The sequence below is a fragment of the Dreissena polymorpha genome, chromosome 1 (genome assembly GCF_020536995.1).
Source record: "Dreissena polymorpha isolate Duluth1 chromosome 1, UMN_Dpol_1.0, whole genome shotgun sequence".
NCBI classification, from domain to species: domain Eukaryota; kingdom Metazoa; phylum Mollusca; class Bivalvia; order Myida; family Dreissenidae; genus Dreissena; species Dreissena polymorpha.
Window position 1 is genome coordinate 17,469,575 of NC_068355.1, and position 12,149 is coordinate 17,481,723.

The window sequence follows — 12,149 nt, forward strand, 5'->3', positions numbered from 1 at the left end:
ATATCTTGTGATTTCTCACAGGTACTTGTATTTTAATTTACTGGCATATTAAGCCAAAGTTCAACAGTTTGATGAAAATGATATCATGTTGCAAAAGAACACTACTTGTACATGATCTTCCATTTTAAGAGAACTTAAAAAGCAGTTTTAAATGCAAACCAGGCTATAATTATCTCATTAGACCTTTCTTTGGTGACACTAATACAGACAGCGCTTTAGGGTCGACACATTAGATAAGTGTAGGCATAGCAGAACCATACCCGGCTCAGAGGCTTGCATTAACCCTTTGCATGCTGGGAAATTTGTCGTCTGCTGAATTTCTTAAATTAGCATTTTATTCGATTTTTTTCAAAGAATACTATCAGAATAGCAAACAGTTTGGATCATGATGAGACGCCACGTTCTGTGGCCTTTAAAATTCGGTTCCAGCACTGAAAGGGTTAAGTCAGACTAAATATGTTTAATGATGTACACACATTTTAAATAAATGGGCAATGCTCAGAGCATGTTTGTTATCAATATAAAATTCTCACTTACTATACTGATAAGCACAATCTGGATAGGACCATAGGTTAAAAACACGACTAGTTAATATAAAAATAATTTATTGAAATAAATAAATACAAAATGAACAATGCATAATTAAATATCAGTACAACATGAATATATATATATATAGTGACTAACACATGTAAAATGGTTCAACACCAAAATAGACCCAACACAATACACATGAAGGGTTGCACACCAAAAATGTTTCATCTCATCAAGAAGTGTGTAGCAGTTACTACATTTTGTGGCTGAACGCTCCATGTGTAGTTAAACAGCAACAGTGCTGGAACATCTGCACCACCAAACATACATGCATTTGGTTTCCATTATCAAAATACAAATCTTTAACAACTATTAAACATTAAAGGTACTTGTTCACAGACTGACAATTGTACTACTTTTTGTTGCAGATTCAGAATAAAAGACAATTATCAACCAGGGAAAGAAATACCACTTATGACTTATACTGAAAAACAATCAGGGAAAGAAATACCACTTATGACTTGTACTGAAAAACAATCAGGGAAAGAAATACCACTTATGACTTATACTGAAAAACAATCAGGGAAAGAAATACCACTTATGACTTATACTGAAAAACAATCAGGGAAAGAAATACCACTTATGACTTATTCTGAAAAACAATCAGGGAAAGAAATACCACTTATGACTTATACTGAAAAACAATCAGGGAAAGAAATACCACTTATGACTTGTACTGAAAAACAATCAGGGAAAGAAATACCACTTATGACTTTTACTGAAAAAAATCAGGGAAAGAAATACCACTTATGACTTATACTGAAAAACAATCAGGGAAAGAAATACCACTTATGACTTGTACTGAAAAACAATCAGGGAAAGAAATACCACTTATGACTTGTACTGAAAAACAATCAGGGAAAGAAATACCACTTATGACTTATACTGAAAAACAATCAGGGAAAGAAATACCACTTATGACTTGTACTGAAAAACAACCAGGGAAAGAAATACCACTTATGACTTGTACTGAAAAACAATCCGGGAAAGAAATACCACTTATGACTTATACTGAAAAACAATCAGGGAAAGAAATACCACTTATGACTTATACCGAAAAACAATCAGGGAAAGAAATACCACTTATGACTTGTTCTGAAAAACAATCAGGGAAAGAAATACCACTTATGACTTATACTGAAAAACAATCAGGGAAAGAAATACCACTTATGACTTATACTGAAAAACAGCTTCGTTTATGAACGATGATCTTTTGACATTATGTTTTCATAGCATTCACTCTTAAAACAATTGTATAACATGAGATGTATCTATCGTGTTAACATGTTGCTGCAACAGATGTATTTATGATATCAAGTATACAGGGTGCATGATCAACAGGGTTCACCTGGTTTTATACATGTGAGTGACAGAATAAAAACACATCGTTAAGAACTTCATTTTGCAAACATCTCTAGTTATTGAAATACATCTGCAAAAATCTTAAGTACATAAAGACAGATTTTCTTGCAATTTGTACAGATATCTTAAGATTGAAAAAAAAATCCTTGAATACGTCTGAAATAAGTGCCAACATTTTACATTGCGTGAAACCGTGTACATGAATGCTGTAAACATCAAATTTTTGGATATGAACACAGGCTTATTAAATAAAGTAATTCTGATGTATTTCACATTGCCATAAACGTAAAAAAAATTGCACTAGTTGCAATTCTGAAGAAAAATTGTTTTTGAAAGTTATTTGCAAAAGCATCATTTACCTGTGTGTTTACATCAATAAACGTTTAATTGTGAACTCCACAAAGTCACTTGATTCTGCACCTTGTATCATATGACTCAAGAAATGTTTCAGTAAGGACGGTCTATTGGTTTCGGACCTTTCCTTTGGCTCCAAAGGACACTGGTTTGAATCCCACTATGAACATCTTTTTCCTCCTTTTTAAAAAAAATTATAATATTGTCATGACAATGGAGTTTTACAGTTGATTGATTAAATCTGGCAGTTTAGGGCATTTAGTGACAAAATTTAAAAAAATGCCACAATCGGTGCATAAGTACCTTTAATTAAGCAAAGAACAGTATGAGCATAAACATTTTCTATTGTTTTTAATAGTTATCTTAATCATAATAATGTGACGACAGTCCTTGCTGACCATTTAAGAGGTTATTCTTCACTAACAATTAAATATTGTTGACTGATAGCAAAATAAGCATTGGGGGATCAAGAAGGGGAAACGGAAGTGTTTGCTCTAAATATAAGTGTCAAAAATGTATAACTACATAACTGGGGCACACAAGCATGATCATTAATCAAAATGTTTGTTTATCAGCTTTTGTTGCATTACAAACAGACGGAACATAATTTTTTTGTAGGATCTTCAAAATGTTTTATCATGGAACGGCGCGATCTTCTTTTATTATTTATCTTAATCCAGCCCTAACCTTGACCCTTTCTAAATTGTGACTACCTTAAATATATCTACTTTCAAGGCATACATGTAATTTTTGCCATTAATTGGAATCAGAATAAACAGCTTTCTAAGTAACTAAGCTTTTCATTATTTGTTCAAAATTTGCATGCAGAATCTTTTTGACATATTCTATAACACAAAATAATTTGTATAGCTAATCCCTATATTGAAAGTGTTGGATGCTTTAATATTTTTGACCAAAGATAATAGTATACCATTTAGTTACTCATCAACCAATACAATTAATACAAAGAGATTGGTAAAATATGAGAGTTGAAGTCGCTTATATAACACATGAACAAAGTAATCTGTTTATCATTATTCATTAGTTAAAATTCAAATATTAAGGCATTTATAAAGCATGTTTACAAAATCAAAAGAAGTATTTTATTAATAAATATAGTAGTGTGAGAATTTTCCTTTCCAAATAAACACACATTTCCAGAAAGACTATGCAAATTATTTTGATTGCTTTGGAATATTAATTGCTTGCAGTCTGTGGCTGTTAGTAAACAAGCCTTACTTTTTAAAGATGTTTAAAATTGTATAGCTCATTTCAGACACAAAGAGATAATTTCTGAAATGAATAAACTAAAACAGTACACATTTGGTCATGAAAAATAGTACTTGATGCAAAATATTCAAACACAAATATACTTCTAGAACACTTCTTATACATTGTTACCATATGCCTAATGCGTACTGCTTCCTAGACTTGTTCTATAAGCTATGCATTTATTCCTCGAATGTAGCTTTTGGCTAATTACCAATAACCTGAAGTTCAAATGGTAAGAAGCTATACCGCAAGTGTAAGTCTAATTGAAATAATAGACATGCTTTCAAGAGACAGACTTCCTTTATTTGACAATGAGTAATAATGCAAAAATTATTTAAATTCTAACCGGATCTGACAAACTTTTTTCCCCCGTTTAAATCATAAAGATATTTGATTATTTTATTTTCAGCTTTTTGATTATTTTATTCGAAGGTTTAAGACTTCTTTCTTGTTTCCATTTAACACATGTCATACAAAATATTTATTGCCTTAATTTTAAAAAGAGTAATTCACTCAAAGCATCACATAAATATTCATTTGAATTTAGGACATTTGACACAGTTTACGTATAACAGAGTTACAAAGTTATGGGTACATTAAACACTTTATCACCATTTTATCAGGAAAGCAATATTTGGGTAAATATTGTCTTCAAAAGGGCCATCTTTTTCATTTCACCCAAATACTGCATAAACATAGTCTTTTTTTGCAGTGCCTGGATAAGTTTTTGCACTCTTAACATTCCCACATATTCTTTTAACAATACCCAAGCAAAATGGAATTCTTCTATAACACAGTTGATTGGGATGGCATAAACGAAAAAGTCCAATTACAACAATATGCATTAATGATAACAGTTTACAAAGCAGGCGTCCTAGGAATTAGGAGTAATATTGGCACGAATAATCAATGTGTCATTTTTTATATATGTGGAAGATCCTTCAATAACATTAAGAGGTAAGAATTCCATGTAGCCAAAGCCCTTGTGGTTTCTAAAACTTGTTGGCCTCTGGAAGGCGGCGAGATTGGGCTTGGAGTGGAGAGTTTCTGTCAGATGGTTTCTCATCTCACATATTGGATTCTGGTCAATCACAGTCAGCACAATTTTCCCGCTAAACGGCCATTCCAGCAAGTCATCATATTCGCCTTGCATGAAATGGATGAACAGTGACAAGTGTGTTCCTTTGGCAGCATCAACTCCATTTAAATTTACTCTTATACACAATTTGTACCCATAAAAACTGGAGTAAAATGATGTGCTATGAATTGCAGTAGTCTCACCTTTTTCCGCCTCCCTTCGAAGTTTCTGATAATTTTTAATTTTCCAAACATACACTCCGTTTCCATTTCTTCCTTCAAAATCCTGAACATTGTTTTCCAAAGTTTTCACCTTGCCCTTCAATTCTCTTATTAACCTCTCCTGACATTCCATTTGATGTTTCAGGATCATCAATTCATGATCATGTTTGGCTAAACTTTCATTTTGAAAGTCGTTCTGACTTTTAATTGACATAAACTGATAATCATTCGATGAAGTCAATCTCGTGTCTATAGGCACTTCAAAATTGTTTGCATCTGAGGGCTTAGAAGTAAAACTTTTCGTGTCCTCATATCTTGTCCTTCCAGAACTATTTCTTTGTTCACTGTTAGTCAAATCCCCTTGCTCGTCTCCCGTTATATTTCTGTCATGTCCCTCAGCCGCTGCAACAGTCTCTTGCCCCCCAATATTTGCGGCGTAGCTCACACTTTGTATTGGCATGCTGGTATAAGAGATAGGCGGTAGACTGGCGGTTGTCACTGGTTGGATTTGGAGCTGACTAAGATGATTCAACAGCTGTGTCAATCCGGGAACTGCGCTACCACTGGCTCCATTAATGAAATATGAGGGGAAGCTGGCGGCCCCTGATCCCACGACAGGATTCTCTATGGCTGGGATTCCCAGGGACGAGGGGGAGTGGGTGGTGGAGGTGATGGGGTTAAAGCTGATGGCAGCACACATCCTGAGAAGGGTCTGGTTCATCATGGAAACGTGCCGCACCACGCTTGTCTCATCATGCTCCATCATCTTCTGTCTCTCACCCTGAAATAACGCAAACAGATTTTCACCAGAATAAAGTTGTTGCTCAATAATATTCAAACAAAATTGTAGTTTTTGTTGCTTATTTTCCTTCTTTTCCTTCAATTATGTTCAATTTTGTTTAGTCTCTACCTCAAATGTAGAATGACCAATGTAAGTAGGCATTTGGTTAACCTCTTAGTACATTTTTCTGTTTTCTGATAAATGAATACTGCTATTTATGATCACAGATAGCACAATGCTCCTTGTTTAAGGAAATGCATTGCATGCAACTAATTAATTAATCTTAGCTTCTTGTGATGAGGCCTTTTTGTATAACAAGTTTAATAATATTTCTGGTATCTCATGTACTTTTTAAATTAGAATATCAACGATAACTCTATGTTTAATACCGGTAACAGTACCCTAATCCATGTCGAAAAACATAACAAGAGATGTGTTTGTCAGAAACACAATGCCCCCTATTGCGCCGCTTTGAAGCCATATATTTGACCTTTGACCTTGAAGGATGACCTTGACCTTTCACCACTCAAAATGTGCAGCTCCATGATATACACATGCATGCCAAATATCAAGTTGCTAACTTCAATATTGCAAAAGTTATCGCAAAACTATAACCAAGGTTAAAGTTTTGGGACAGAATGACAGGAGTGACAGAATGACAGACAGACAGGCCAAAAACAATATACCCCGGATCATTTGATCGGGGGCATAAAAAGCAATGCATTATCATTAATTTACCCTTAACAAGTATAGTAAATTTCATTGAAGCACTGTGCATATTTTTTTAGAATGTCTTCTTTAGATTAAAGAGGATCAAATATTAATTAAATAGTTTAACAACAAGAAAAGGTTAATTGTAAACATTTTAAATTCACCTCAAATTCACATCCATGTTTGTGAAAGGAACACTTCACGTAGGCCTTTGGGCAATCAGAGTTCAGATGCTGTATTAACTGAAACAGAAATATTAACTGAGTGACCTGATGTTGCCATTAGTCTTCTAGTCTTTTAACTCTTTCAGTGCTGGAACTTAATTCTAACGGCCTTTGCAGAACGTGGCGTCTCATCAGGATCTAAACTGTTTGCTATTCCAATAGTATTCTTTGAGAAAATATTGAAGAAAATGCTAATTTTAGAAATTCAGCAGAAAACATTTTAGCAGACGACAAATTTCCCAGCATGGAAAGGGTTAACACCCATGGCAATCCCCTTCCCTTCCCTTCAACTAAACAATCAAAGAAGAGAGACTTAATAAGTATGATTCTTACTCTATACAACAAAGTACCGGTATTACGATTTCTGATATCCTTATATGTGGCTCAATGTTTTTGTTTTTTAAATATTTTTGTATCCAATAGTTTATGCTTTAGAGATATTGTCTTCCTAAGTGACAGTTTAATTTCTCTGTAGAAAATGCAAACCATCAAGAGATACCTGTTTAAATCACCCTTTATATAATATACAGACTGAGGTATACACAGTTTGATTGTGGCTTAAAATCTGCCTATATTGTTGTATCTATTTGAGTGTAGTTACCCTCATATGCAAGTTCAAACACTTCCTTGTATGTTTTAATAATAACTACCAATAGCAAGCCATTCTTTATTTAATATTTTTCAGAAGCTTGGACTACCTGTTTGTTAGAAACCGCATAACAGACATCATAAGAGACGCTATTGAGCTTATGCTACTTTAAATTAGATTTTTAATATTAGAATAAAATATCCTGGTTTTATGCACTTTATAAATATTTAAAACATGTATGATCAATTTTACTGAAACATAAAAAACTGTATTTTTCATTTTAAACTATAATGAATGCATGCTTATTATAACATTATGACATACCCCGGTAATAAATTATTTAAATGGTGGTTACCGGTATGTTGTCAAACTTAACCCTTTCCCACTCAGAAGCAAAGTAAAAATGTGCAAACAGCATAAAACCAAAACAGCCTGCGAGTAACGCACAGTCTGTTCAAGTTTTATACTGATTGCACATCATCCTTCTCTAATGGTTGGAAATGAAGCCTTTAAAACTTGAATCTAGTAAGAAAGGTCACTTAAATTTAACTTTCTAAGGGACTGCAAATGCCTGAAAGTAGTATGTTAGTGGTTAAGGGTTAACAAAACCTTGGACCATACAAATGTACTTACCAACCATTCTTAGACTCAAAGATAAAGAATAGACCTGGACATAACAAATCAAACTGCAGCATAGGCATACATGATAGGCTAGCAATAGACCTGGACATAACAAATCATACTGCAGCATAGGCATACATGATAGGCTAGCAATAGACCTGGACATAACAAATCATACTGCAGCATAGGCATACATGATAGGCTAGCAATAGACCTGGATAGACCTGGGCATTACAAATCATACTGCAGCATAGGCATACATGATAGGCTAGCAATAGACCTGGACATAACAAATCAAACTGCAGCATAGGCATACATGATAGGCTAGCAATAGACCTGGACATAACAAATCATACTGCAGCATAGGCATACATGATAGGCTAGCAATAGACCTGGACATAACAAATCATACTGCAGCATAGGCATACATGATAGGCTAGCAATATTGCTTGTTTCCAATGTGGTGACCCAGCTTTCATCAATTGTATGTTTGGTATTGTAGTTTACTGACAGTGGATGAGGGCTCCATTATGTGGGTGTGCATTAAGCCCCAGGTACCTTGTGTCTGATGAGAGACTGCTCACAGTTGGGACACTGCATGAACGACTCCGGGCAGTTCTCATCATGTTCCTTCAAAAGTAAAGAAACTCATTAGCTGTGTACAGTAGTGACAATATCTTAAGAATAATATGCTCTTGGAAAATGGGGTTAAACGTCTGAGCTGAAAGTGTTTTTCTGAATTAGATTATGTAGTCCCCACAGGCATATAAAGGAAGACACTTTCCAAAATCATCAAATTTTTCATTTAAATGATGTCTGTGTTAAAAGAATATCCACATAAAGCGTGTCCTCCATGATAAGCCTGTACAAATCAGTAAGCAACATTTTACCAGAGGCCGTCTCATATATTAAATATTTGTTGATTTTGGTGAATGATAAAATTTAATTTCCCAAGTGGTTATGGAATATGACTTCATGTATAATCATTCATGAGTGATGTTGACACTTGTATGAATGTACTGACTATTACTCATGAGTGATGTCAACACTTGTATGAATGTACTGAATATTATCATTTATGATTGATGTTGACACTTGTATGAATGTACTGTATATTTTTATTCATGAGTGATGTTGAAACTTGTATGAATGTACTGAATATTATCATTCATGATTGATGTTGACACGTGTATGAATGAACTGAATATGATCATTCATGATTGATGTTGACACTTGTATGAATGTACTGAATATAATCATTCATGAGTGTTGATGACACTTGTATGATTGTACTGAATATTATCATTCTTGAGTGTTGTTGACACTTGTATGAATGTACTGAATATTATCATTCATGAGTGATGTTGACACTTGTATGAATGTACTGAATATTATCATTCATGAGTGATGTTGACACTTGTATAAATGTACTGAATATTATCATTCATGAATGTTGTTGACACATGTATGAATGTACTGGATATTATCACTCATGAGTGTTGTTGACACGTGTATGAATGTACTGAATATTATCATTCATGAGTGCGCTGTTGACACTTGTATGAATGTCCTGAATATTATCATTCATGAGTGCGCTGTTGACACTTGAATAAATGTACTGAATATTATCATTCATGAGTGCGCTGTTGACACTTGTATGAATGTCCTGAATATTATCATTCACGAGTGCGCTGCTGACACTTGTATGAATGTCCTGAATATTATCATTCATGAGTGCGCTGTTGATACGTGTATGAATGTACTGAATATTATCATTCATGAGTGATGTTGACACTTGTATGAATGTACTGAATATTATCATTCATGATTGATGTTGACACTTGTATTTATGATTGATGTTGACACTTGTATGAATGCACTGAATATTATCATTCATGATTGTTGTTGACACTTGTATGAATGTACTGAATATTATCATTCTTGATTGATGTTGACACTTGTATTCATGATTGATGTTGACACTTGTATGAATGTACTGAATTTTATCATTCATGATTGATGTTGACACTTGTATGAATAGTATCATTCATAAGTGTTGTTGACACTTGTATGAATGTCCTGAATATTATCATTCATGATTGATGTTGACACTTGTATGAATGTCCTGAATATTATCATTCATGAGCGATGTTGACACTTGTATGAATGTACTGAATATTATCATTCATGAGTGTTGTTGACACTTGTATGAATGTATTGAATATTATCATTCATGAGTGTTGTTGACACTTGTATGAATGTACTGAATATAATCACTCCTGAGTGTTGTTGACACTTGTATGAATGTACTGAAAATCATCATTTATGAGTGTTGTTGACACTTGTATGAATGTACTGAATATTATCATTCTTGATTGATGTTGACACTTGTATTCATGATTGATGTTGACACTTGTATGAATGTACTGAATATTATCATTCATGATTGATGTTGACACTTGTATGAATGTACTGAATAGTATCATTCATGATTGATGTTGGCACTTGTATGAATGTACTGAATATTATCATTCATGATTGATGTTGACACTTGTATTCATGATTGATGCTGACACTTGTATGAATGTACTGAATATTATCATTCATGATTGATGTTGACACTTGTATGAATGTACTGAATATTAGCATTCATGATTGATGTTGACACTTGTATGAATGTACTGAATATTATCATTCATGATTGATGTTGACACTTGTATGAATGTACTGAATATTATCATTCATGAGTGATGTTGACACTTGTATTTATGATTGATGTTGACACTTGTATGAATGTACTGAATAGTATCATTCATGAGTGATATTGACACTTGTATGAATGTACTGAATATTATCATTCATGATTTATGTTGACACTTGTATGAATGTACTGAATATTATCATTCATGATTGATGTTGACACTTGTATGAATGTACTGAATATTATCATTAATGATTGATGTTGACACTTGTATGAATGTACTGAATATTATCATTCATGATTGATGTTGACACTTGTATGAATGTACTGAATATTATCATTCATGAGTGATGTTGACACTTGTATGAATGTACTGAATATTATCATTCATGAGTGTAGTTGAAACTTGTATGAATGTACTGAATATTATCATTCATGAGTGTTGTTGACACTTGCATGAATGTACTGAATATAATCATTCATGAGTGTTGTTGACACTTGTATGAATGTACTGAATATTATCATTCATGAGTGATGTTTACACTTGTATGAATGTACTGAATATTATCATTCTTGATTGATGTTGACACTTGTATTCATGATTGATGTTGACACTTGTATGAATGTACTGAATATTATCATTCATGAGTGCTGTTGACACTTGTATAAATGTACTGAATATTATCATTCATGAGTGATGTTGACACTTGTATGAATGCACTTTTTATTTAAAAATACAAAAGCATATAGTGTCTTGTTGCTAGTATAATGAAAAAGGATTATATATATCTCAAGGGTTAAGTGAGAAATTGTTGTAATTACATATGGGCTGTTCTCTGTCAAAACGGGGTTTAATGCTTGTGTGTAAAGTCGAAAGCTTCGCTCTCGTATGGTATGAAATTACTGAGGGAATATATCCCATACACCATCAGTTACTAACAATGTAACAAATAATACACAATAGTGTAACAAACATACAACAGTTGTGATACCAGTCAACCAACTGCATGTAGAGAACACATGAGACATCTATTTATTTCAGATAATCAAACAGCTGAAGTGAAAAAAAGAGAAAAAGAATAACCTAAAGTGTTTTCAGAAAAAAAAGCACCATCTATCAAATAAAGATCTAAAAGCAAGCATCCTGACTAAACAAGTGAAGTCCTATACCACAAAATACTTGCATGATTCAATATTGCGTCATTGACTGTATTAAAATAGGCATGCTTGAGCTTGCGTATGACTGTATTTAAATAGGCATGCTTGAGCTTGCCTCAATGACTGTATTTAAATAGGCATGCTTGAGCTTGCGTCATTGACTGTATTTAAATAGGCATGCTTGAGCTAGCATCCATTCCAGGTAAACAAAGCTCAAAAACTTATCTACATGCATCAAGGTAGGCCCTTAGAGTCCTGTATAAGCATGCTTGTAAAATATTTTTTCTGTGATTAATTTTCAACTAAAGGCTATATTTGTATACTGAAAACAGCTGACCGATATAAAGGTAAGTGTAATATTGGAAACAACCAAATAAGCACAAATAAAACTGATCTGATTATCAACAAGGAAGTGACTTCCAGCCTTACAAGTGCGGTTTACATTGCTTAAATGCAAGCAAAGATTTTGCTAAAAAACGGTTA

At 33.4% G+C, this 12,149-nt stretch overlaps 1 protein-coding gene across 8 annotated transcripts in view; it reads right to left on the reverse strand.

Moving 5' to 3' along the window:
* Positions 1-588: 588 nt before the first annotated feature.
* Positions 589-12,149, reverse strand: part of LOC127872910 (TNF receptor-associated factor 6-like) — a 79,204-nt gene continuing 67,643 nt past the window's right edge. For 7 of the 8 annotated variants that reach the window (XM_052416465.1, XM_052416445.1, XM_052416466.1 and 4 more), the window contains exons 6-8: positions 8,366-8,437; positions 6,538-6,615; positions 589-5,662 (exon numbers count right to left, since the gene is read on the reverse strand). In XM_052416465.1, the coding sequence (XP_052272425.1) occupies positions 4,457-5,662; positions 6,538-6,615; positions 8,366-8,437 (1,356 nt within the window). In that variant the 3' untranslated portion in view covers positions 589-4,456. The remainder of the gene's footprint in view (positions 5,663-6,537; positions 6,616-8,365; positions 8,438-12,149) is intronic. The other variant, XM_052416476.1, reaches the window with a different exon arrangement.